We start from the raw sequence: 27,909 nt of genomic DNA on the forward strand, positions 1-27,909 counted from the left end.
GTTTTCTATACGTTGTTCTTGATTTTTGTTAGGAGTTGGTATGAGAATGGACATATACTGTGCCCACGGGTGAATGTTCTTTCTTGATACAATTGTCCAAGAAGGGTTGATTATAACAAGGATAAGCATGCCTGAAGCTGGTCGGCCTTGTTGAGAAGAGATCGCAGGATTTGTTAAGGTTAAAAAACCTTCGCAGAGTACCTCTTCTTTTAACCAAGTTTCTTGTAAGCATATTATATCAGTTTCAGCAAGCGCAGTTGAGCCTTCATTAAAGAGGTGTTTGTGGCCTCGTATGCCACGAGCATAGTGAGACTGTGCTCGCCTTGGTTGGTGGTCTTGTTGGTTGTTATAGGTATGTTTTCTTATTCAGGGGCCGATGGTCAAGGCCCATATTGGATCTTGAGTTGGTGTCAGAGATCCACCCTTGATCTCGCAATATCCCTCTTTTCTTCGCAGCCTCATTTATATAAGTCAAATGATTTTCTCCATCATTGTGTTTTGAATAAACAGGCAAATCTTTAGATTTATTCTGTGTATTTTGTACCTCTTTGTGTGCATTTGTTTTATTGTAGTAGTGCGAATCCATCATCGCAAGTTTATTACTGCATTTGTTCCGAGCTATTAGTCTCGACACAGTAATTTCTTCGGCTTCAAAGCCTAGGATTTCTAATTGCTGGTTAGTGGACAATACGCGGTGCATGAGTTCTTCGCAATAAAAATCAATCTGTATTGATTCAATTTTTTCTTTGTTCGGAAATAGAATCACATTGATGTCTCGAGATTTGATGTCAGCCGTTTGAGGGATAGCATTTAATAGTCGCAGAACATTATCTCTATTCAATATTACAGGTTTGTCAGTATTTGTTGAACTAGGAGCTAAAGAGATTCTGAAAGCGTAAGACCTTTTGATCGGATTAAGAAAGGTTGGTCTGACCAATGGTGGATCCGAATGAGGAGGAGGGGTCATGTTATTGCTTGGTTTCTTTTTCGCTTCTGAATGCGGCCATGAGTCGTCATTGGAGACCTCTGAGTATTCCAAGGAAATGATCGAGGAGTTCTGAGAGGCGGAACTCATATCTGAGGAATCGAAAGAAGAATCTTTGCATTCATCCAACACGAGAAATGCGTCGTCTTGCGGGTCCAGAGAGATGGGAGCCTCCTGTATCGAATCTTCATGAATTGAATCATCCTCAGTACCACTCTTACTGGCTGGAGATGGTAAAGTGACTTTAGTAGTGGAATCTTGATTTATTGCTGCCAATAAAAGATCTAATGGTTCAGACTGTGGTTGAGCCACACTTTTGCTCGGCGAGTTCGCTCTAGTATCTGTTGAAGTAGAGGTAACCACAGCTATCAAATTAGTGGGCTTAGCCTTTTTTTTTTCCTGCGTTCTTAACTGTGTTCTCTTGCAAAGATTTTTGCACAGTTTGCATTTTCCTTAAGAAGGCCTGCGAGCCTGTTTGAGATTTTTTTGGGTTTTTCCTTGTATTTAATTTGGAAAGGGGTTCTTTTCCCACTAAGCCTCGTTTAGTCAGGTCAAAAATATCAAATGGAGTACATAAAGCCGGTTCAGCATTAGAGATAGGCATAATATGATTTGATTCCAGAGTACCACCATTGAATGGTTGCATTTCGTATTGAGACCACTGATCTATTTTTGGAACATCTGATTGAACAGTGCTATTTACAGCTTGGGTTTGTTTTGATGTTGATGTCCAAGCAGAATGGGGCAACACCTGCAACTGTTTTTTTTATTTTTTCATCCATCATTTTTTTTGTAATGGAAGATACTGTCTCCATCAGGTTTTGTTTGTCGGCGCGGTCGACTCTTGCAACTTCAGCCAGTCGGCTTTGCCACAATCTCGATGCCTCCGCTTCATATTTTAGTCGTTCTTGGATGGTTCCAATAAAGCTTTCTAGGTGAGTTTGCTTTGTCATGATCATGGCAGTAGAGTAGCTTGATCTTTGGTTGAATCCACCATTGCTTCTTGTAATTTTAGAAAGGGGATCATGGCTACAGATAGTACAGCTAGTAACGAATTGTGTAGATCTAACATCGTAGTTGGTGGCATTCTGGTGGCTCCTGGGCATCATTTGATACTTCAGAGATCTTATGTGATGAAAGAGTCATGCTCTATGAGATCTTGAGTGGACTTTGGCGAGTTTTTTATAGGTACCTGAGGTCCTTTTGATGTAATAGGTGTCGAGGTGTTTATTTTTGGGACTGGAGTATGATTCTGGATTGCTCCAAAGACTTCCTCTCTTTTTTTGTTGCGAATCCATAATCCCATCGATCTCAGTTATATTGAGTGATAAGCGCGCGATACGAACTGAAAGTGGTTTGGATTTCTCGCTGTTGGTCGTATCGGTTGGTAAATAAGTAGATTGCCATTGTTGTTTGGCTGTTTTAGCTCGTTCCCTAAGGGTTGGTGTATAGCAGGGATCTTCAAAAATGGAATTACAATCTACTTCAACAGGTTGAAAAACAGGATTGTTTAGTGGAAAGCGAGGATATGAATTCATGGTGAATATTAGGTGTTGGTTTGTCCACCTTGACTTGGATAGTCGTACCCGTTTCTTTTTGTGGAGATTCAGTAGGGATTGTAGATAAAGGCAATTGTATATTAGCAGTCAGTGGAGCATGAGAAGGAGATGTGTGTTTCAATTTACCTGACGGTAAGGGGGAGTCAGGCTCAATGTTCTGTTTTATCTGCATTGATGGCAGAGTACATACAGGCGATTGTTGGATTGCTAATGGATTTCGGGGCTGGACTTCAGGCCGATTTTATATCCGCCGTCACGTCTACATGCAAGCTAGTATTTGATTTCAATATTTGTTTTCCTTTTATCATAGTTTCAATCGGGCTTTTGCTTGCCAAAGAAACTGTCTCTTCTAGTTTGCCTTGAAGGCGAGTACGCGGTTTAGTAGGATCCATTTACTGGTTTGTATCGCAAACAACAAGATATCGAGGTTAAACTAGTGATTTGTGTAAAACACTGGTATTAGTAGAAACGGTACTTACCGCCGCCCCCAGCTGCAAAAAGCCAAAAACAGCCGCGCCCTTTACACCACTGCGTGCTTCAGGCCGCAAGGGCTGCGGCTTGCAGTTTTTATGTAAGATCCCTGGGGGAGTGGCAGAAAAAGGTTGGGTGACTCCAGTCACGTGACAGACCAGGAAGCTGTAGGCAGAACTTCGCTCACTTCAACTGCTAACGGCTCCAGCCGTTAGACTAACGCAAGTCGGAGCAGGACGAAAACTTCCTGGATCAGGTAAGTAGACAGGCACCAGCAGATAAAGTCAGTTGACCAATTGTCCAGCCGCACAGCCAAAAACAGCCGCGCCCTTTACACCACTGCGGGCTTCACACTGTGCCAGTATCCTCTTTGGTCTTTCAATCTATGCATTCTGTCCCCTTGACAAGTTTATTAACTTTGCTACCAGGACTCTCTTAGAACTCCCTCGCATTACCCCTTCTTCCTCCTACTGCCAGCCGGCTGGCTGGCTAGCTATGCAAAATAGGGCGAAATTCAATTTTCTCCTAATAGTGCATACATCCATGCATGGTAAGGTATCTATCCTCTGCTATCAGCCCTTACAAACCCTCTTGCAGCATTTGCTTTGCTCCCTCCAACACCCATGTGGCACCTAACCCACCCTGTGCTTCCTTTAGCTTCCGCTCTTTCACTCACTTACTTGGAGTTTCCTCCCATCTGCAATTCGAAACATGGTGTTGTAATGTCTGGCTTGTGGCTTGTGGGTGACAGCATTGGCTCTCTGAATGTGGTGATGTCAGTATGGAGTGCACATGTGTTGTGAGGTCACTATGGAGTGTCAGTGTTATCTGAACTAGTGTTCCAAGTGGGACAGTTGGAAAGTGTTTGCTGGCGCTAAGGGACATGCCTGTGTCTCTGTGAACTATCTTACTTAACTAACCCACAATAACTCACCTGCTGGCTCAGGTGTGTTGGTGTACGGTATAACATAATTTCACATGGTCCACATCGATGTATTCAAAAGCAAATTGGAAGCCCACTCCTTGCTTTTGAGCTATCCTCTTAACTCACCACTCCAGTATTACTACTGACACCTTCCCTCAGTGCTGGACTCTTTTCTCGCTTTTCCCCCACCACATTAACACTTAATAGAGCTCACAGGTCATGCTTGGCTGACCACACTGCCTACCCGCAGATACTTACTTGTCCTAATTTTGTCCACCATATTGTTACCGTTATCTGTCCAATATACCCGTTCATCATGCAACTCTCCCCATTATAAGAAGCTCAGTGCCTCCCGTTTATCTCCTATATTGCCTTTGGTACGCTCCTTTGTGACCAAAAGAGCTTGTTGTTCTATATGTCTGTATGCAAATAGATACATTATTTTAGAAACAACAACAATGGTTTACCTCACCCTAGTTAAATGAAACAAATTGCTGCATTTTGGCTCTGCTGGATCTGTTGCCTATTTGGCATAAAACAATTCTGCTCCATAAATCACAATCTTTGGTTACGACCTTGTTTAACGTGAAACAGTGGACATCAAGCCGGCTGGGGGACCAGTTAATAAATCATTAAACAGTGATCCCTCTTTTTAAACAAAACGAAATGGGGCATTTTGCTGACATTTACTCCGTCATCCCAATAACAGTAGGTGGCCTTGGTACATGAAACAATCGATGGTCATCCCGTTCTGCTACCCCTTCATCAATAAACGCTGATGCAATATGGTAATGAAGTGAGATTTTGCGAATGATAAACTATTAGCACCCGAGGAGGTGAGAGCAGCCAATCAGGTTCCTTGGTTTCGCGGGCTGAAACTGCTTGTCAGTCCATGTTCCATGGAACCCACAAACTGCCTCCCCCGCCCCAGACTGCAATCTTCTCCCCACCCTCTGCCCCCTTTTTCTTCCCTTCATATCCCAAACCTCCATCCCTAAGCTCAACTTACCTGATTGTGGCGGTGGCAACGCCCGCCGCTCCTTCTCACTGTCTACTTTTACCTGCAGCAACAGAAATGGAAGAGGGCCTTCCATCTCCATGATGGCCATCTTGGAACAGTTTTTTTCTATGAATGAACGGGAGGTTTTGAGGTGTCCCGTTCATTCATAGAAAAGACCCTGCTATCAGCACCCCAGGTCATCGCTTTGGTAACCCGGTGTGCTAATGCTGTTAGTTACCTGTTTCACAGGCTATACCGGGGGTAACATCCCAGTGCCCTTGTTAAATGCCCACACTACCGCAGGTCTTTAACTTGGGCTGCCGGGCCATTACCCCTCCCCTGTACCCTCCACCCCGTATAGCCCGTGGAACATATTACTAACACCATATTCTGCATGCCCCTTAACCGGCTGTTTTCAACATTACGTTGCACCATAATAGCCACACATGTAGACGTTACCTCTCCACAATTGCGGGCATGGAGGCACTGTCCGCGCTTGTATGCTCCCAGGCCAAACTCTGTTCCACACCCAAGCCTTTTTCCTCACCAAACTAGCACTGCTCTTGCCTAACCAACGCATGACTCAAGCCACCTTTGGCTGATATTGCCTCAACACTCTCCCAGAGAACACCCGGAGCAGGGCACCAGTCTTGGCAGCCCCGAACGTGGCAGCTGGAGCAAAGACTGCATCCACACCACTCTTGCATGCTGCCAGGGACATCCTAACGGTTGTCCATCACTCCTAGATTCACTCTAATGTCCACTTTGGGCCACTCAAATGGTAGGTCCAATGGCAGGTAAGGTGATGCTGAAAAGAAGAGTGCTCCTCATACAACACCTCATTATTCAATTTCTCTCATTGGAAGCGTAGTCACGGTTTGGGTGGCTTCTTGATCTGTGTTATCTTGACAGTCTCGCGGTACCGCCCATTTACACAGCCTGGTGCCAATGCTGTTCTTTAAATTGTATTTATTTATTTTGGGTCAAGGGCCAATCACCCAGTTTCACTACATTCCGTAGCCAGTTTGTCTTAGCTTTTTGGAACCTTATTTCACCGACAAGGAGCATTAATCACTAACACTCGACAGGACAGTGAGCGCTTAGAATTCGTAGGGAGGGGGCCACACACTAGGAGCTCAGGGAGGAGATGAACAGGCAGAGCCCTTAAATGATCAAAGAGTAGCCCAGAACCTTACCAATCTCAACCCTGAGTAGAGAAAGACCCTCCCCTCCTTTCCCGTCCACATATCATTAGAAAGCCAAAGGGATAGGCCACTCCCTCAAACAGAACCAGGCAAATGTACGACAGAGGAACGCTTCAGCAGCAAGACCAGAAGACACCCAAAACAGACGCTCAAAAGAACAAGATAACCCAACAAGTGCACTTCACTACACTGCAACAACAAAACAAACCACACATAGTCTCACACAACAGCACATGGGAGCCCACAGACCCATAAACTTAACCCTTGCTCAGCGAACGGTGCTAACTGAACTGAGGCTGCCAACAGAACATCACAAATCTCACTCTACCGTTATCCCACTACACCATACTAACCAAACCTACCCTCTTAATATTCAGATCCGCCAGAAGGCCAGGGGACCACTCCGGTGGTGATAGTGCGTGGTATAAATATCCTTTAACATAACCTAACACTTTCACAGGCTTTTGAAAGTCCCTTTGTCTTGGCCCCTTCCCGAACAGGAAGCCTTGGCCCATGTTAAGCATTTGGCTGCATTAGGGGCTACCTGCAATGTCCCTGTGGCGAAAGCCATATTCGTCCAAAGTCGATAAAATGAGCACTGGTGAGTAAGCTATAAATAATACCAATTTAGAGTGCTATGAAACCGCAAGTCTGTAACAGCTAGTCACATATTAAAAACAATTCAGTGTTTGTCAATATGTAGTTCCACCATAAATTCTCTTAATTACATGTTAGACTACTTACTAGTGCTTTGTGTATTTATATAACGTGGGGATGGGGCATACACCTATCTTGCAAGCTGCTCTGTCATTGTCCTTGAATGGAATAGTGGGTTAGTGAGCGAGTTAACTCGTTGGTTTTACAGCGGTGGCTTGCAGCTGTTGTGCTCTGAGCGGGTGCCCAGAATCTGGCAAGCCTCACTTTCCAAAGTACTAGCAGGTAGAAGAGCTAAAGCATCTCTTATCCCAGCGCGCATGAAACACAGTGGGCTAACTGCAGACAGACAGCGAGATGTGAAGGGCTCTGTGTTGTAGAAGAAACCATGCCATCATTTGGGGACACTAAAGAGGGAGTTATTGGAGCAGAAAGAGGACGACTTGTATTGGTCTATTGACTTGTTCTGGAAAGGCAGATCGAAACATTGGGATGGAATATGTGAATGACAGTGAAGAACATCAAACCCCTTTGCCCACAATTTGGATCTGGTGGTTTGTAAGCATCAGGCTTGGTCATTTAGCAAGAACGTGAATGGCTACCTGTGACTTGGAATATCTGCTTTAAAACTTGGTACGGGTGTATGCGCGTTTGTGCGGAAACCCTCCTTTGCATACCTTGAAAGGAGATTTTTTTTGTGCCTGAACTTGGGAGCGCAACTGTAGGAGGAACAAGGGGTATTCCAAAAACGATGCAGTTTTTATTTTTTATTTTGTGGTCTGGCATGTTTGTGTTTCTGAATTGACGGACAAGCTTTCCAATATTTGCTTAGTGCACATCCATCCCTGCCTCACATATTATTAACAATGTTTTCTCTCACTAGTGGAGGGCGTGTACATTGGGTATAGAGGTGCAGCTATTCATGTTGCCTTCAGGACTTTCAGAGACATGCAATGTCTTGATTAATGAGCGTGTTTATGGTTCTTTTTGGACATTGTGTGGCCGGCTCAGATAAGAAAGGTGCACTATGACCGCTCAGCTGGAAACAGTACTGCCAGTAGGTAAGGTGTAGATGAAAACTGTGCGTGTCCTTTTAAATAACTGAAATAGGGTTAACATGCCCTGGATTTGTGTTTTGTTTATGCATCTAAACTGAAAAGACATTTTCCTAAAACCTGAGCCTGTGCTTTCTTTTGCTCAAAGATTGGTTGTACTTGTGTCTTGCGGTTCAAAGAGGTCACATGGCAAAAGATTGCTTTGGGTTTCAGGTTTGTTTGTGGGACTGGTGCCAGAGTGTGTCTCAACTGGCAAAGACAAAGCTTTCTGGCGAATTTGCCTTTCAGTTTTTCCATTCCCAAGTCCACAACTCTGCAGGGTTTTAATGTTATCAAGGTTTAATTTGCTACCATTGCTATTGATACTTTGTGCTGGGATGGGAATATCGAGAGATCAGAGAATATGCAGATACGAGACATCTACTTACGATTTGGCCATGCACCTAAGTGAACTTGGATCAATTCTGGGCTCACTGTTCCGCTGGTTGTTCTACACCTTTGATTGCACTCATACACTCCTGGAAATCGATTACAGAACTTATTTCTGAAGTTGGCACGCACTCAATGTGTTTTCTTTTAGATTTTAGTTGTCAGACATATAATTAATTACTTTTACTCTATGTTTATGAATCCAATGTAGTTATTGTAAGTATTGTATGTTATATATTAGTGTTTGAACTTATGTTTTAACTTCTCACACTGAATTAAAAAAAGATATTTTAAGAGCAGGTGAAGTGAATGAAAGATTGTTTTAAGGGTAGTTGAAGCGATTATTTGACTTGTTTTGAATTGATAGTTTTCTAAATGTGAAAGCTTTAGACGTGTATACAGAGCGCTGTGCTCCTAATGCTGAATGGGATGGGGTGTTGTGTGTAGGTTGTGGGTTTTCATAATATTTTTCTATTTGTATTTTGGGTGCTTTCAGACACCAGTGACCCAGCTGACACACACTCATGATAACACTAATACCCCTGCAAATGCTACATTAAATTATTGCTGAAAATAGGAAACACATACTGCTTTTATTCTCAAGATTCTGTCTTCAAAAGCACACGGGTGTACAAAAATGAAATTTTCTGCCAAGATTTATTTTTCAACAAGACTCTTGCTCTCTGGGAAGACCTTTTTTTGTTTTGCTGCAGCATTATATTTGACACACGAATGGGAAAGCTAAACAGAGGAAAATGCTTTCACTTTCTCGTAGAGAAACCGTTTACTTCGAATGGATTGTGTCCTTCCACGTATTCCTCATCTTATGATGATCGTATCCCAGCTTCAACTGCTTCAGAAACATTTTTCACCCGGTGGGCGCTGTGTTCGAGACTGCAGAGTCGAAGTCCCTCGAGGGCAGCCGTCGGGCGTCAACGTCATCTGCTGTATAAAGGGCTCGAGCAGCGCCCATATTTTTTTTCCGACGCAACTGCTTTGTGTTTTACGAACAGTGCATCAAGAATTTCTTCGACAATGTCTTCGTCTTCAACTCCCTCCACACCCAAGACAGGGTTAAAAAAATGTCTGAAGTGTGACAGGAAGATGTCTATAACCGACCCCCATCGGAATTGCCTCTGGTGCCTCAGCCCAGACCATTGTGTTGATGAGTGCAGGTCCTGTCAGGCCATGTCAAATAAGGCTCTTAGGGAATGCAGAGGTAAGCTGGCGGTGGGGGAGAAGAAATATAAGTCTTCGAAAAGACAAAAGGATTCGGATGAATCCAGTAGAAAATCTCATCGCGATTCGAGGAGGTTGAGATCAGAAAAGTCGCTTGAGGAAGTCTTCCTCGTCTTCGAAGAAAAAGTCAAGAAAGCGACATCATAGGTCTTCTTCCTCCTCGTCCGCTTCTGAGAGGAGAGTAACTTACCCTTCAAAGCACGATTCCCCAGAAAAATGGGAGTCCTTCAGGGCTTCGATGCTGAAAATATTCGAGATGCTTGGGCCCGGAAAGCTTTTACTTCGGGCAGCATGGCCCTCAAATAGACTAATGTCACTTGCACATTAGCAAGATTTACTTATACCCTGTGGGACGGCATGTCATCAGTGGCTGAGCGCATCCCGGAACAGAAGAACGGGATGGTTTCCTGGCTATAGTGAAGGATGGTAAAGAGGCTATGGAGGAATGCCTTCAGTCAGGATTGGACACTGCGGATAGTATAAGCAGGTACATGGCAACCAGCACAGTCTTGCGCAGATACGCATGGCTAAGGAAATCTAGCTTTGCACCTGATGTGCAGTCTAGATTACTTAATATGCCTTTTGACGGCTTGAGGTTGTTTGGCAACAAGGCGGACGAGAGCTTCGAGAAGCTGCAGACCTTGAAAGCGGCAGCGAAATCATTCAGCGCTGCTATTTGACAACATCAGCAACACTTTGCACAGGCTCATCTTCCTGGAAGAGTCACCCTTTTCGCTTCTATTCCTCTTTTGGAAAAGGCAGAGGGGCAGGCCAGTCAGAGAGGCCAACAGAGAAAACCCTTTCGTGGTGAAAAAGGGAGAGGTGCTAGATCAGCCCCAGCAGCAGCTACTACCTCCTCAGCCGCTGCTGCAGCCGCTGCAAAGCCACTTTGAGGTCTTAACCTACAAAACCCCGTGGAAGGCAGAATCACTCAGTATCTGGACGAATGGCGGGGCATTACGTCAGATTACTAGCCACTAGAGATAGTGACCCATGGTTACTGTCTTCCTTTTCATCACAGACCTCAAAATCATCCACTGGGAGCCAACTCTGTAAAGTCTCCAGACCCGCTCTTTGGGCAGGAGATTTTAACCTTGCAAGAGAAGGGTGCAATAGAACATGTACCTGTAGCGGAGAGGAACAAGGGCTGGTACTCCCGCCATTTTCTCATCCCCAAAAAGGACGGAGGATTGAGACCCATCTTTAAGATGCTTGAACAAGTTCCTCAGGAAGGACAAGTTCAAGATGGTGACCCTTTCTCAGATCCTTCAGGCTCTTCAACTTCAGGACTGGCTGGTTTCATTGGACCTTCAGGATGCTTACTTTCATGTGCCAATCCATCTCAAGCACAGAAAGTACCCAATTGGTGGTTCTCATTATCAGTTTCGGGTTCTACCATTTGGGCTAACCTCCGCCCCAAGGGTTTTCACCAATCTGATGGCGGTGGTGTCAGAAGAAGGGGATTCACGTCTACCCTTATCTGGACGATTGGCTAATCAGGGCAAGTTCATCCGAATGAGCCCAAGAACATCTGGCCTTGACCTGCCACTTCTTACACTGTCTGGGCTTCTCCCTCAATTACAAGAAGTCACAAATGATTCCAAGCCAAAAACTCCAATTCATCAGAGCGATCCTGGACATTTCCTCAGGGAAAGCCTTGCCTCCCGAGAAGAGAGCTCACATGGCATCCTGCATTTTTCTTATGCCAGAGGCCAGATTGAGGATGAGATCCCTTCAGTGGGCGCTCAGGACTCAATGGTCCTAGTTTTCAGGGGAGATGTAGAAGATCTGACAAGTCCCGACCAAAGTGGCTCAAGATCTCCTATGGTGGGCTTGCAAGGAGAATATCCTCAAGGGGGAACATTTTAGGCAACCATGGCCGGAGATAACGGTAGTGACGGACGCCTCACTCACTGGCTGGGGAGCCAACACCAACGATCTGACAATCAGCGGTAGTTGGTCTCCATCGGAGTCCAATTTACACATCAACCTTTTGGAGCTGAGAGCAATCAGACTAGCGCTGAAGGCTTTTCTGCCCTCTGTACAGGGAAAGAATGTCCTGATAATAACGGACAACACAGTGGCCATGTACTACCTCAACAAGAGAGGAGGCGTAGGATCACTTCCACTGTGCAGAGGGGCAATGCAGCTCTGGTTTTGGGCAATGCAAGAAGGAATCTCTCTGTCAGCAGTTCACCTCTCCGGAGAGCTAAACACAACAGTAGACGCTCTGAGCAGGCAGAGCACAGTATCCCACGAATGGGAGCTAGCTCAGGAAGTCCTTCAAGAGATCTTCGCCCTTTGGGGAACCCCTCAAGTGGATCTTTTCGCGACCGGGCCCAACCGGAAGTGCGAACTGTATTGCTCAAGGGAATTCCCCCCAAGGCGAGCTCTAGGGGACGCGTTCGTCGTGGTGTGGGTATTTCCACTTCTTTACGCGTTACCTCCAGTCCCCGTGATTCCTCACATAATCAGGAGGTTGAGAAAGTTCAGGAAAACCATGATCCTAATTGCCCTGGATTGGGCCAGGAGGACATGGTACTCTGACCTTCTGGACATGTCCATCTGCCCTCCAATACGTCTTCCACATAGAGAGGATCTTCTCTCGCAAGAGGAAGGTCGGGTTCTCTATCCAGAGGTCACGACACTCAGCCTTCACGCATAGTTTCTGAGAGGCTAAGATAGAAGGATTGGGAACTCCCGGATGACGTAATGGAGATTGTGCTTTCGGCCAGAAGGCCAGCATCAGTGTCGTTGGAACAAGTTCAGTAACTGGTGCAGAGATAGGAATGTGGCTCAATTTCTTTGTAATACTCCAATAGTACTTTCTTTTCTCTTACACTTAGCCAATTTGGGGCTCCAAGTTGGAATGATAAAAGGTTACTTGGCAGCGCTATCTATCTTTAAGTGCTCCTCCGAAGAGGTGTCCTATTTTAAAATGCCTCTAGTCATCCAATTCTTGAAAGGGTTGACAAATGTATACCCTACGACACCTTTTCAGGTGCCCATCTAGGATTTAAATCTAGTCTTAAAAATTCTCATGTGTGCTCCTTTTCGAGCCTTTACATTCTTGTCCATTAAGATTGCTCACTCTTAAAACAATTCTGGTAGTGGCTATAACATCAGCCCGCAGGGTAAGTGAGTTGCAGGCACTGTCTTGTAAGCCTCCTCACACTATTTTCCATAGGGACAAGGTTATTTTAAAAGCCAAGCCATCATTCTTGCCTAAAATAGTGTCTGATTTTCATCTGTCACAAAAGATTGTCTCACCTTCCTTTTATCCTCCACCTCACGCTAGTAAGGAAGAGGAAAGATTACATAGACTGGACCCAAACAGGGCTCTCAGTTTCTATATTTCCAGATTGGCAAATCTCCGACAATGTGACCAACTATTCGTTGGATATCCTGGGCACAAACTGGGCCTTGCAGTATCTAAACAAACTCTATCCAGATGGATAACTTTAGCAATCTCTGAATGCTATAAACTAGCTGGTAAAGAGCCTCCAGATGGATTAAGGGCTCATTCAGCCAGAGGCATGGGAACTTCCACGGCCCTTCAGAGCGGTGCCCCGGTGCAGGATATTTGTGCTGCGGCCACCTGGTCGTCAATGCACACCTTTGTAAAGCATTACTGCTTGGACTCTACTTTTTACCAAGGAGGACTATTCGCAAAAGCTGTCCTTCATTCAGTCCATAATTAAACTTCCTAGTACTCCCACCTCCAAAATTACCACTGCTATAGGAGTCTATCATAAGATGAGGAATAGTGGAAGGACACAATCCATTCGAAGAACAAGTTACTTACCAACTGTAACATTCTTTCGATTGGATGTTCCTCCCACGTATTCCTCATCGACCCTCCCATCCTACCCCTCCGTACAGTTTACGCCAGTTGCACTCTGACTTCCTTAAGAGCCTGAAGACTTAAACCCTGATCAGCTGATGCGACCATGAACACCGTAAAACAGAACTGCGGTAACGGGTGCTGCTCGAGCCCTTTATACAGCGGATGATGTCGACGCCCGATGCCGGCCCTCGAGGGACTTCGACTCCGCTGTCTCGAACACGGCGCCCCCTGGTGAAAAGATTTGCTGAAGCTGGGATACGATTATCATAAGATGAGGAATACATGGGAGGAACATCCAATCGAAAGAACGTTACAGTTGGTAAGTAACTTCTTCTTTTACATGACACTGAAAATAATGGTACATTTAATTTACCAATTCAGTTTTTCTATTTAGTGCACCCACCATTACATTTTCTTACATCACCATCAAAACTCCAAAACATGTACTTTTTCTGCCTCTATGTGCTAACAGCCATTTGGCCACAGAAGGGGGTCGTGAGTGGGATAGCTTTGGATATTGACACTTCCCCAACAGATGGCCCGAAGCAAAGGGTCATTATCCCACAATAATGACCTGTCCCTCGCACTATAAGGCTCTATTATTAAAGTGATATTTACTAATAAATAATTGCATAGCAGGAATTGCATAATTAGTACACTTTTGCCAGTGGGGCACATCATCTGTAACCCTTTTTCCTATTCTGCATTCTATTAATGAATTAATTGATCATTCTGCTCTATTATGTGGCATACTGAAGCAATCCTTGTTGGTGGTGTTCAGTCGCTTATATCCTAAAAATGTCGTTTCCACCTGAAGCATGAGAACTCATCGCGAGAACAGTTAACCAAATATTGATTTGCCATTTCTCTGTATTTCAGGTGGCTTAATTATGGGAACTGGGATTGAATCTTCTTCCCACAATCATGGATTATTTCAGCACATCTGCCAGGCATTTGAACTTGTTGTTGCAGATGGAAGCCTTGTTAGATGTACACCAGTAAGAACGTTTTAAAATGTGTCCTATGCTTTTAAATATTATTGGTAATGATGTGTACAGGGCCCATGTTTTTAGTAATGGATCTACTTCGATTTCAGACAGAGAACCCCGACCTGTTTTATGCTGTTCCTTGGTCCTGTGGCACTCTTGGGTTCCTGGTTGCAGCAGAAATCAAAATAATACCTGCAAAAAAGTATGTTAAACTGCATTACGAGCCTGTACGAGGGTTGGATAAGATCTGTGAAAAATTTGCTCGAGAGTCTAAAAACAAGGGAAATGATTTTGTGGAAGGACTTGCATACTCATCCGAAGAAGCAGTTATAATGACTGGCGTCTTAACTAATGAGGCAGAAGCCGACAAGGTAAGCTCAGGGGCTACCTCATTTTCGCACCTTTGAAGTCATTATTATAATATTTTGTTAAGTATTTAAAAAGGCAGTGTTCTGGTACCAATTTAGAATGTTTCTTTGCACGAAAGGTAGCAGAAGTTTATTTTAATCCTCTTTTGGCTCCAAGTCATAGACTGGACTGTCGACTTTCATCGGCATTCATTGTCGAGGGTGGCTTAGTGCAGATCACCTTAAGGCAGAGTTAGATCTTTGGTAGAGCTGCATGTTTGTTTAAAATGGTTCCTGGAATCTTGTGAGATGCTCAAACAAAAATTCTGAGTAGGTCTCTGCAGGAGTAATTATGTGAAGGTGGCCGCTACCTCAATTGAATTGGCGGTGGTCTCAGATCCTACTCCGATAGTATTCCAGATAGAGGGGCTCACACAGGTGGCTAGGAAGACTTGCCTTTGGAAATGAAATGATTCTCTGCTCACTGATGCAGCTTTCTGCTCCTCCATTTCCGAACGCATTGCTCTGGCTCCTGCTAGGAAACAACTTTTATGTTCCCGGATGGAGGTGATGGAGGAACGCGTGGCTGAGTTGGATTCACTGGACAAAAGAGGGGGTGCCCGCAAGGTCTATAGACCACTTTAAGTGGTCAGGGCTGAACTTAAAGCATTATGGGCATCAGATATATGGGACGAAGCAATTTACTTTAGCACTTCCAACAAGGCTTCTCGCCTCCTTGCATGTAAATTGAAGTCTGAGAAAGCCACAAACTTTATTATTAAACTCTGTGATCGCGCTGGTCAATTGAAAGAGGATGAAGGCTCTAAGCTCTGCATCCTTGTGGAATATTATAAGTCCCTCTTGCTGCAGATAGCTGGGATGTGGCAGATCAAGAAGCCTTTATCGGAGAAGGGCGCTTACCGTCTATATCCATTGACGCTCGTCTGAAACTTGAAAACCCGATCACGTTGGATGTGGTCATCCAGGTTATACGCTCACTCCCTAATAATAAGGCCCAGAGTGCTGATGGCTATTCGTCCCTCTTCTATAAGACATTTATTGATCAACTCGCCCCCCCAACTAGTCACCTTATTTAATAGCTTTGCCGACTCTGGAGCGGTTTCGCCTTCCATGGGGGAATCGCTGCTTTCACTTATTAGAAAACCCCACCCTTAGTACATCCTGCCGCCCTACTGTAGTTCTGAATTATAACTCCTGAATTTACTCTAACGTTCTTGTGGCCCGGTTGGTGGACATCCTCTCGAGTACAATTCAGATGGACCAGACAGGTTTTATTCCTGGTTGTCAAATCTTTGATAATGTCTGCAGAACCTTAAATGTGATTGAATATGCAAGGAGGCACAACCATGATTTGGCGGTACTATCTATTGATGCCGAAAAGGCGTTTGATCGCATATTTGGTTTTGGCCGCTATTTATTAAAATGATAGTGGCCAACTTTGTTTACCCAACCACTCATATAAAGTTGAATGGGGCCCTGTCTGAGCCACTTGCTTTGTCTAGGGGAACTCGCCAGGGATGTCCGTTATCTTCCCTATTATTTGCATTATCGATGGAGCCATTAGCAAATAAGGTCTGACTAGCTGACGACATTCGCAGCATCACTATAGTAGGATGTCAGCATAAGATTGCCCACTATGCCGATGACCTACTTTTCTACATGCATAGGTCTCGGACTACTCTACCTCCGATAACTCTTTTATTGGAATCGTTTCACCAGGTCTCTGGCTTTAAAATGTATTACTCTAAATCCAGTATCGTTAACGTGTCTGTAAGCCCTGAGACGAAGCAGGAGCTTCAGAGAGCCTTTGAATTTAAATGGTCAGAGTTGTCGCTTAGGTACCTGGGGGTTCAGATCGCCTCTGCACATTCCCAGCTGTATACACGTAATATCCCTGAGCTCTTTTCCTCCTCTAAAGCAGACTTGGCCCGCTGGGCTCTATCTGATATCTCCTGGCTGGTTTGAGTCACAGCCCTCAAAATGACATTATTACCTAGTTTAATGTATGTATTCCAAGCCCTCCCGATTTGGGTTCCCAAACAGGCACTTGGGGATTTGCAATCATCTTTCTTCAAGTTCATCTGGGCTAAGACATCTCTGAGGGTTCCCTGTCGCACACTGCTGATGGCAAGGGATAAAGGGGGCCTGGGTGTCCCGGATATAGAAAGTTATCTTTACGCTGCACAATTAGCCCCCTTATTCGAAAGCATGAATGCTGCTCAGAACCCTAAGAATTGGTTAAATATAGAGCAGTCTAAGATCTTTGTCCCTCTACATGACTGGTGTTGGAGATCACCTATAGTTCGTAAGAAAGAGGCTGACATTCTCCCATCGACTAAGGTCTTGATGGAATATTGGGACAAAGCGGCCCGTAAGTATCGAGGGACTACATTCCCCTCCCTGCTTACTTGTGTTTGGAGTACTCCAGAATTTCCTCCAGGCTGTCCGCTGACTCGGTTCAGCAGGTGGGTTTAAGGAGGTTTGGAGCACTTAGGGCAGCTTTTAGAATCTGAAGAACCCCTGACATTTGACAAATGTAAACAGCTCTTGGTCCGGGACATTGATCAGTACACCTATATTCAACAGCGTCACTGGATCTCCAACGCAAAGGTCTCCAGGGTGCCAAACGTTATACTATGCCATTTCAAGACTTGTTCATAGGGGATCCCCCCTCGTAGTATTTCCACATTGTATCGTATCCCTAATGCCTGCCGCTTTAAGCCCGCACATGCTTACATGTTGCACTGGGAGGAGGAGATGAACACCCCTATCAACGATTTCCTGTGGTATAATATGTGGACATGGGCTGCTAAATCCTCCAGGTGTGTGCTTCTGAAAGAAAACAGTCAAAAATTATTATTTCGCTGGTATCTAACCCCCCTCACAGATTCACAAAATGAATCCTACCGTTTCCAATTGCTGTTGGCGCTGTACGCAGACTCCTGGGTCTCTCTACCATATTTGGTGGTCCTGTACAATAATTCAGGTATACTAGAAGGAGGTTTTGGCACAAATTAAAAGGATCACCAATGTGGAGCTTCCCCTAGAACCCCTTGTGCTGCTTCTGGGAGACTTGGATCTAGGGGGGTACTACATACTGTCCACCGCTGCTAGAATCGTGGTAGCGCAGAATTGGAAGTTGCCTGTAGCCCCAGACATCCGAGAATGGTGGGCAAAATTGTGTTTATTGTAACCATGTGTAAAATTGAAGCCGCCCAAAAAGGAGAGATGCCTGCATTTCTTGCAGAATATGGGCACCCTTCCTTCAATTTGTTACTGAAAAATGATAACCCAGATCTCCATCATAAACCTCATGATATGATGTCCTTTACAGTACTCTGATGCTTTTGTTCTATGAACTTCATGCCTGATGGACAGGAATGTTTACCAGACTATTTTATGCCCTATGCTCAGTGCTCTGTGACCGTATGGTTTATTAGCATTTTGTATACATCATTTTTGTTTGGTTTCTCCTTTTCTTTTTTTTTCCTTTTGGTTTGTTTTGTTTGTATATGCCTTTACGGTGTTTGTTATGCTTTGGTTCTTGTTGAAGCATGTTCACTGCTATAGAATTGTTTGCTCTACTGCATTGTTGATGCTTAATATATGATCAATACAATCTGAATAAAAAAGAAATGTAAGCTTCATATCAGCAGTCCCAACATTGGCACTTGTTTGTTTTGGAACACTTGTCCATGCATACTCTGTATCCAGGGTATTCTGAATAATAATTGTATTCTGTGTGACACTTGAGTTAGGTGAAGTGTTCAACACAGGTCAACGCTGCGAGCAAGCTGAACTTCATTTTTCCTGATAGCGAAAATAAGGCTTTATTGTCTTACAGGACAGTGAACAGAGCTACATGTTTACTCCTCCAGAACAATTCTGCAACAACCTGACCCACCCTCCAGACCACCACCTTTTATAGGTGGGCCTTATTGCAGAGGGAGGGTGCGTTCCACGTGGCATAATTGACTGAAGGGAGTTTTACACAAGGGGGATAACAGAGATTATATAGATTAGAAACATTTTGAGTGGCAGAGTGGCAGAATGGACTGTGGGGATGATAGGAATAGAGTATGAGTAAAAGAAGACATAAGAACAGGTCAAATAAAGGAAATGGTTGCATGTTGTGCAACAAACCCTCTCCTCAATATGAATAAATAATTGATATATAAATGAAGTTGGTTTCATTACATTGTAATTCAAGTACTTTACGGAAGAATTCTAATGTGAAAACACAGCTGTTGCTGGCCAAGTAAAGGTTTTTTCTCTCACCAGCTCTTAGGGAAGGCCTTGCCTGAATGCAGTTTCAACCTGTCTGTACTGGAACACTGCGGTGTGACAAGCCTACTAGGGTCTGAAAGCCCACTGACGACTGGCTCTGTATTGCAGGTGTTCTGTTCGTCCACCTCACTTATATTTCGCAAGGGGCAATACTAGACTAACCATATGAATTATTTTCTAATAGAAGGTTATCATTCAGAGATGGAGCGTCTGGTACATTCTTATTGTTCTCCAAAATACCTCTATGAGAGTAGGAAAGTGGATAAATAGCACCAATGAGGATTCCTGTATGCTTTGGATTCAATCGCAGAGCACTGCAGGACTATAACAGTGATCAGAGATCTCTACATTTGATAAACAAGTCTGTGATAAAAGGATTGTATGTGTGAATCTCTAAATTCATAACCGATGCATGGCTTGGTGCTCACACCACAGTTCACAAAACTCACCCTAACAGTAAAATGTTTGTAACCATGAACCATACAGCTCATTTGGAGAGTTTAAGTTTTTGGATATGAGTATAAAATGGCTGCAACATCAGCCACTCAAATGGGGTATAAGCGCTCTTTTGCTTCTTGTTTCTGAAGAATTTTAGATGAGGATGGGGTGGGTCTCCGTGTGAGCATGCCCAACCCCAATACAGAAATACCTTTAGGGAATTATATCTAAAGACAGGACTAGATACCGTACAAGAGAGACCCAATAAACAATGCACAGAAAGGATTGTACCTCTTACAAACTTTAGCCTGACCAGTAATAAGCTGATGAAGCGTTTTATAAAAAAACCTGCGTCTAATGCAAGGGTCCACAGTTCCTCAGACACTACCTCCTCACTATTACACAGGCCTCGGGTTATTTCTATAAGAAAAGAGCAGGCCTATGCTTTCTCTAACAGAGCTGACATTAGCATCTCTTATTGGTGCTGGCCTGCAGCTAGTGAAAATCATGGTTTGGCAATGTAGAAAGGGTGTTTGGCCTAGTGGATGTACAATTTGAAGCAACTTATTTGATTGCTTAATGTGTTTAAGTGTGGGCACAGTATGGCATGCTCATCAGAGCCACATACACAAAACATTCCAGTGTGCTATTGTATGGACATTGGACACATCAGACAAAAGCAGGTATATGTGCTGTTACATACAGGAGTGCCACATAGATGCCATTAACCAACAGAGTGGTGACTTGTAAAGCGCACAAATCATTGCTGTACCCATATCACTGCATTTAGTTGCCATGGACTACTGTCTGCATGGTGACACACAATGAACTCTGCTTTCCTAATCATGGTGCCAGGTCACATTGAGGTGCCATCTGGTGTGCGCACTAGGCAGTGGCTGGCTTGTTTAGAAAAATAAAAGACCTTTGATATGATATGGCATTTGTAACACGCCTATACACAAGTGTACAAAGGCGTGACGAGGCAAGGAAGGGGGAACAGAGTGAGGACAGAAACAACGATCTTACTAGGTCAAGTGACATTGAGATCATGCAAGTGCAGGGGGCGGGGGAGGAGAAAGGTTTCAGGGGAAAAGGGAGGGGGCAGTGCTGTACATGGATCAAAATAATAACAAGAAGTGCGGCCAGAAGGTTGCAGGTGCAAGGGACAGTGCAGACAGCAGGTGTCCAAAAGTGCAGGTAGGGGGACTGTACGGTTACAGATACAGACCCAAGTGCAAGGGTTGCCGGGAGGTAGTGTGTGTGTGTAACTGGGCGGGTATGGACCTGGGCCCGAAATGAGAGTGTAGCCAAGTGACTAGTGCAGTATCAGACAGGAAATCAGCAGGGGAGAGGAAGAGAGAAGGCAGAAGCAAAGAGGAAGGACTTGAGGTGCTTCCGGAACCGGAGATGGTTCTCCTCAAAGATCAGAGAGGCTGATGTTGATACTGAGCATATGCATTTAGATCATGTCCCAAAGCAGTCACTAGAATGCTTAAGCAAGAAAATGACAGGGATGCGCCATATCCAACTAAAAAGTAATTACCAAAAAAAAGAGACATGCAAATAAAGAAAATAATTTAAAACTTGTTCTGTGTATTATTCTCTTTGAAGAATGCATAGGTTTGGTCAGCTAAGTGATACTTGTGCTGGCCTGGTGACTATAAATGCCCCATGTTCATTTCTTAACACTGAAATGTTAAGCACATACTGTGTAAAAACAATGGCCCGTTAAATGAGCCATCACTTATAAATTGCCCCAGTTAAAAGGCTATCAGCACAAAGAATGAGGGGCAGGTGGTGTGTGACTCCAGAGCATCTCACATGCTACGTTTGGAATATGCATTCCTTTGTTTGCATATTCTGAACGCATCCAGTCATCCAAAAGTCGGCAAAGAACAGCCAGCCGCGCATTGCAGAGGAGTGCTCACCGGCACAGCAGGCTGCTTAATCTGTTATCCGGCAAGCTCAGAAGCAGCTTTCTTGGTGGGCCCCCTACTGCGCCCTCCGCCTGAGCTATTTAGCTCAGCAACCCAGGCTGTTGTCCGCTAGGCCCGGGCCCAGAAACGGGGCCGCTGTTACCCCGCTCTTCCCGCTCTCTTTGTCTTTCCTTCATTCGAATATCAATATACTTCCTTTTTGAGGCCTCATTCTTTAGCTTTTCTTGTAATCTATTGTCCTCCTGGCCCCGTCACCTGCTTTTGTGATTACCTGATGCCCTTCTCTCTTCACTTTTTCCATTTCCTAATCCTTTAATTGTATTGGGTGACATTATTTCATCTTTCTTCTATTAATTCTTCTCTTCCTCTACTTCCTATTCTGGATTCCTCCAAACTTTCCCCTATTCTCTTCCTCTACTTCCTATTCTGGATTCCTCCAAACTTCCCCTATTTCTACCCCCTCTTCTCATATTTATGGTTCTCATCTTGATCTAATTTCTTTCCTTTGCCTTACCCACTTCCTCTGTCTCCTACTTTTTCCTCTGACCACTATTTTCTCCCTGTCTATCTGCCTTCCCATCACCCCTCGGTGTCCCCCCTAGCCCCCTCTAACATACTATCGTTGTGACCTGCAATCTTCCAATACATATTTCTTCATTTCCTCTTGCTCCTCCCTTCTTCCTTCTCACACTACTTTTACTCCTCTTTCAGCCGATGATGAAGCTTCCTCTCTCTCTGACACTATCCTCTAAACTTGACTTGCTCTACCCTGCCTCCTCTTTTTCTCCTACTTGTAAACCCCCTTAACCTTGGCTCACGCCCAGCTTTGCTCTCTGCAGCACACTCTCTGCCGCACACTCTCTGCCGCGCTGTGCGTCGCTGGCGTAAGTCCCATTCTGACTCTTCTATTCTTTCTGCCCTTCAGTCTTCATTTGTCACTGCCCTCCTTTCCGCTAAACAATATTACAATTCTGACATTCCCAATTACTATTCTTCCCACCCCATTGCCTTTTTCAAACATTGACCCCCATTCTTTCCCCACTTGCGACCCCACACTTGTCTTATCTCTCTGAGCCACTGACCTGGCCTCCTACTTCCCCTCTAAGGTCGCTTTTCGACGTTCTGCTGTCACTCTTCATCGCCTACATCTGTTTCTCCAGCATGGGGTCTGGCATGGATTCACATGCTCATGAATATTCCCCGTCGTCGGGCTGAGAATCCTCGGTAAAGAAAAAATCAGTATCAGTTTTGTTTCTGATCTGTCTTTCTCAGTAGTAACCAATCACTAGTCTCTGGGTCATACTGCCCCCAGCCAATGACTGCCCTCTCCCTAAGCCCGCCTCTGGCAGCCATCTTCAGATTTGGTAGCACGCAAAGTGGCAGTATGACCAAGTGAAGAGCCGTAGAGGGGCAGGAGGGAGGGTTCGCATGTGAATCCATGCCAGACCCATGCTGGAGAACAACAGTTACAGGTAAGTAACTTGTTCCTTCTCCAGCATGGGGTCTGGCATCGATTCACATGCTCATGAATATAAGAATACATAGCAGTACACATGCACAACCACGGGAGGTGGCAAGGCTCAACAGTAAGTATTACATAAAACTCAACATTAAGAATCTCTTACCTCCTCACCAGGCTCACCTTAAGCGAACAGGTTGCGCAGCACTGCCTGGCTGACTCTGGATTCCTCCCTGGAATCCCAGTCGACGCAGTAGAATCTCATGAAGGTGTGCGTCGACCTCCACGTAGCAGCCCTGCAGATGTCCAGCAGGGGCACACCAGACAAGAACGCCGTGGTAGCAGCGATTGCTCTGGTCGAGTGGGCTCTCGGACGGCCGGGCAACAGTCGGTTTGCCAACCGATGACAATGCATGATGCAACCGGAGAGCCATCTGGAAATGGAAGCCTTCGAGAGAGCCTTCCCTTGGTTCAAAGGTCCAAAGTTCACAAACAGTTGTGATGTCTTCCGAAAACTCTTTGTTCGGTCCACGTAGAACTTCAGCGCTCAAACCACATCCAGCGAGTGCAAAGTCCTCTCGGCCGAAGACGAAGGCGACGGGAAGAAAACAGGTAACACCAAGGGCTCGTTGAGGTGGAAGTCCGACGGCACTTTGGGCATAAATGGGGGTGCGTCATCAGGACCACCCTTGTGTCGTGAAAAGTTAAGTATGGAGGCTTGCAGGTTAGGGCCTGTATCTCTCCCACTCGCCGTGCGGAGGTGATGGCCACAAGAAACGTAGTCTTCCACGACAGGAGTTTCAGCGGCGCCGAATGCAGGGGCTCGAATGGCACCCCCATGAGCCTGGTCAGCACCACGTTGAGTTCCCACGCCAGGGCAGGGGCCTTCACCGGCGGGAACGATCGCAACAGTCCCTTCATAAATTCCTTCACCAGGCGATGAGACCACAAGGACGCCCGTCCTGTGGTTCTGGTGTATCGGGAGATCGCAGCCAGATGTATCTTGATGGAGGTGTGAGCCAGTCCAGCCTTGGCCAGCGACTGTAGGTACGGCAGCACTTGAGGGGCCGTAATTCGTAGAGGGTTAATCTTCTGTGCACGGCCCCAGACAGAGAACCTCTTCCACTTATGTCCGTAGCACTTGAGAGTTGAGGACGCCCTGGCTTTTGCAAGGATCTCTCTGCAGTCAGCCGGAATATCGTACCCTCCAAACTCTAGCGCTGCAGGAGCCAGGCCTGCAAGTTCAGCGACTCCGGGCCTTACCTCACTGCCTTCTTTAATGTTTGCTTCTTACTCACCCCTTCTTTCCTCTTGTAAGCATGCAACCAATTTTCCGATCCATAAAAAAACATCACTTCACCCTTCCCTTCCCTCTAATTTTCAACCTATATTACTCCTCCCCATCTTTCAAAACTTGAACGCCTTGTTTACTCTCAACTCTCCTCCTTCATTAATGCTAACTCTGTCTTACCCCGCTTTCAATCTGATTTTCCTCCCTGTCACTCTCCTGAGACTGTTCTCCTCTCTGTGACTCACTCTTTTCTGCACACTATGCAAAACATTCTTCCCTCCTGATCCTTCTTGACTTGTCAGCCGCATCCGACACTGTAGATCACTCTCTTCTTCTTTCTTATATCTCCTCTCTTGGGTTTTCTGGGACTGTCCTTTTGTTGACCCTAGTCCTACCTCTCTGATCATACCTACTGTGTCTCCTGGACTGGCAATCCTTTCCCACCCCAACCCCTTCACCATGGCGTTCCTCAAGGTTCTGTCCTGAGCCTGCTTTTCTCCCTCTACACCTGTCCTCTTGCTGCTATAATTTCATCCTTTGGCCTGTCTCCTCATCTCTATGATGATTACATCCAGATGTTTGGCCTGGTTCTAGGTCATTTGGTCGAATCTAAATGGTCGACAGGACAAATGGTCGACACCAAAAGGTCGACAGGTTAAATGGTCAAATTCTTTTTTTTTTTTTTTGTTTTTTCACATTTCTTTTTTTTTGGGGGGGTTCCCTCCCAACCCCCTTTTTTTTGCTAAAAAACCCTTTTTTTCCCTTAAACGAAAACCTAAAAAAATATATATAAATTTAAAACAAATTTGACCTATCGACCAAATTGTGTCGACCATTTGTCTGTCGACCATTTGACTAGACACCGTTTGGCCTGTCGCCTCATCTCTATGCTGATGACACCCAGATGTTTCTATCCTTTTCTGCATTCTCTTCTTCTATTCGTATTAGCCTGACCTCCTGCCTACTCGCCATCTAGACTTGGATGTCCGATCATCACCTCGTTCTTAATTCCTCTAAGACTGAGGTCCTGTTTTTCTTGCCTAAACCATCTCTCCTGAACTGCCCCCTGCTACAGTCTCCTTCACATTTCCTTTGCAACCCATCTCTTTATTTCTACCCGTAACCTTGGCATCCATCTTGATTCTTCTTTCTTTCTCCACCCACATCTCATCCCTTTCTCGCTCCTGCAGGGTTCATCTGTTTAACCTCCGTAAAGCCAGCCCTTTTCTCACTTTCCATGCCTCTAAAATGTTAATTCCGTCCCTTACTTTCTCCCGCCTCTTCGACTGCTCTGGTCTTCTCTTTGGGCTTCCTATCTCTCGCCTAATCCCCCTAAAATCCATGTGTAATTCTTCTATTCGCCTTCTTTTTTCGATTTCCCCACGGGAGGCTATCTCTCTGTCTCTGTCTTCACTTCAGTGGCTACCTTTTCACTCTCAAGTTTCAGGCTCAAGTTTAATTTCCTATGTCTTGGAGTCTCTACATAATCTTGACCCCTTATCTTTCTTCCTTGCTTGCATTTTATTCCCCTGCTCGTTCTCTCCGCTCCAAGTCTCAATTCCTTCTGTTTGTTCCCCGCCCTCCCTGTGCCCAATCCAGATTTTAATCATACTACTTCTTGGACCCTCCTCACTGGAATGCACTCCCTCTCTTCCTCCCCTCTCTTTCCTCTCATCCGTTCATCCTCATTTCTGCTCTGCTATTAAGACTTATCTGATCTCCCTGTACATTTTAGCCCTGTGTCAGTTTACCATTTGATTGGTACCGTTTTAGCTTATTATTAAGCGCTTTGGCGTAAAGTGCTCTATAATTTCAAATAAAATACAAAAACCTCCAAAATACAAAAATAGGTCACAAACCTGTGACCAAAGTGAAACCTACCAGAGATTCTTTAAGACTGGAAACTCACGGTCCAGTGACTAAGATATAAAATGTATTCTGGAAGATGCACAGATCACCGTTACCCTGATCACATGACGCAGACCCTTCTAGGACTCCCATCCAAGAGACGATTAGGAACGGGAACTTCCTCAAAACAATGCTAGTAATTTTCCATGATACCATACTAAAGTACAGTGGCATCATTTTCACCCAAAAATGATTTGCTAGAGCAGGCAATGTCAACTGAATTCTTTCTTTTGGAAATTAGACAATTTCCATAAAAAATAAAAACACCACACAGATAAAACAATTCAAACACAAAACATTTTCCAATAAAGTTATACAAATTGCACATTTAAGAGAACATTCATAAATAATTAAAATCCAAGTTTCAGAATCAAATCCCAAACTAAGACAGATAAAACAACTAAACATCTGCTTCTAATTAGCATGTCATGCTCAATAAACTGAAAATTCAGAATACTTATCCAATAATGCAAAATTAAAGCATAGGGCCATTTGAACTTGTCTAAACCTGTGATAGAAAAAGTAAAAAGTTGCCAACACCTCAAAATACTTAACAGAATTTGTGCATAATTAATTAATTTATCAAGGAGCCCTGCGGTAAAAACCAGTGGCACGACTAGGCCAAATATGTACAACAGAAAAAACAAGGAACACTTCCAAGGTACTAAATGCTCACATAGTGGTATAGAAACTCAAAACGTGCACATGAAGTCCTTTTAAAATATTTCACTTAAAGTCCTGAAAACGTTTAATCAAATGTTTTAATATAATTTCCAAAGTGATGTTTGAGGAAACAGACAAAAACAGATCCTTTCAGGTGTATTATTTCCGACTGCAAGTCCATCATCAAGGAAAAGTCTAAAACAACACTGAAAGTAGACTGAAGTCCATCTGGGAAAGCATTTCATTAAAACTCACCAAGTCTGTATAGATTTCCCATGTAACAAAAAAGCTATTCGTAGTATGGTGTAGCTATGGCAGACAAGGCCGCCATTAAACTTCTACATACATCAGTTTCCTATGCGGCTAAAGCATGCACGCTGGTCCGTAGAATGTTTATCCCAACCACACGTTATATCAGCTAGTGGAAGCATGTTCATCTTTAATAGGTGAAAATACCCCAGATTTTCTAGATCCTTTATGATGTGCGTAAATCGGGCACCACTTGAACTGGTATGGGAAAGTAAAACATTTCATACCAACAAATGGGTTAGTTCCAAGTTTTTACTAAGCCACACGTGAATGCAGCATACTAAAGGATTCACTACAATCATATCTTCTATTTAATTTTGGTCAATTTCTCAATATAGTGGATAGGCCAGAAAGCTCTATGGAAGTGCTATTATCATACGCAGATCTGCCGGCACACCACCTTGATTCTTCCCAAATCTTAAAAGGGCCTTGTTCACCTGATACACCTTTGTGGCCAGATTTCTCATAGATGTAAGGCAGTTTAGGTCATGGCAGATGGTTACCCCTAAGTAACTGAAAGTACTCACCCATTTGAGTCCCCCCCCCCATTATGACCACTGGAGGCAGTGAGCCCCTAGACCTACTCACACACGTTACTTTTGATTTAGCCTAAAGCTTAGTGCATCCTTGCAATTAGGCTCACATCTGCATATGCTAAGGCACATATGTTTTGGCCCCTCGTTTCGGTTTGTCAGTTGTCACTTTCCTTAGTTCTTCAAAAAAGCAGTGGATATGGGGGGTGGCTTGGAGCCAAGATGAGTGGCATAGCTCCAAGACGAGTGGCATGGATCCATAGAAGCTCCTGGCAAGCCCTAACTTCTGAAAGTAATTTCGCCGGCTCTACTCTCGGTTAACATCCAAAACTCGCTAGATGGAGTGAGGAAAGGACAG

General features: G+C 44.6%; 1 protein-coding gene across 1 annotated transcript in view; it reads left to right on the forward strand.

Moving 5' to 3' along the window:
- The window catches only part of DHCR24 (24-dehydrocholesterol reductase), a 187,728-nt gene that overhangs the window by 23,663 nt on the left and 136,156 nt on the right, over positions 1-27,909 (forward strand). The window contains exons 4-5 of the mRNA XM_069642118.1: positions 14,249-14,367; positions 14,466-14,729. Of these exons, the coding sequence (XP_069498219.1) occupies positions 14,249-14,367; positions 14,466-14,729 (383 nt within the window). The remainder of the gene's footprint in view (positions 1-14,248; positions 14,368-14,465; positions 14,730-27,909) is intronic.

This window comes from Ambystoma mexicanum, chromosome 1q (genome assembly GCF_040938575.1).
Source record: "Ambystoma mexicanum isolate Mex_15411 chromosome 1q, UKY_AmexF1_1, whole genome shotgun sequence".
Classification (NCBI taxonomy): Eukaryota; Metazoa; Chordata; class Amphibia; order Caudata; family Ambystomatidae; genus Ambystoma; species Ambystoma mexicanum.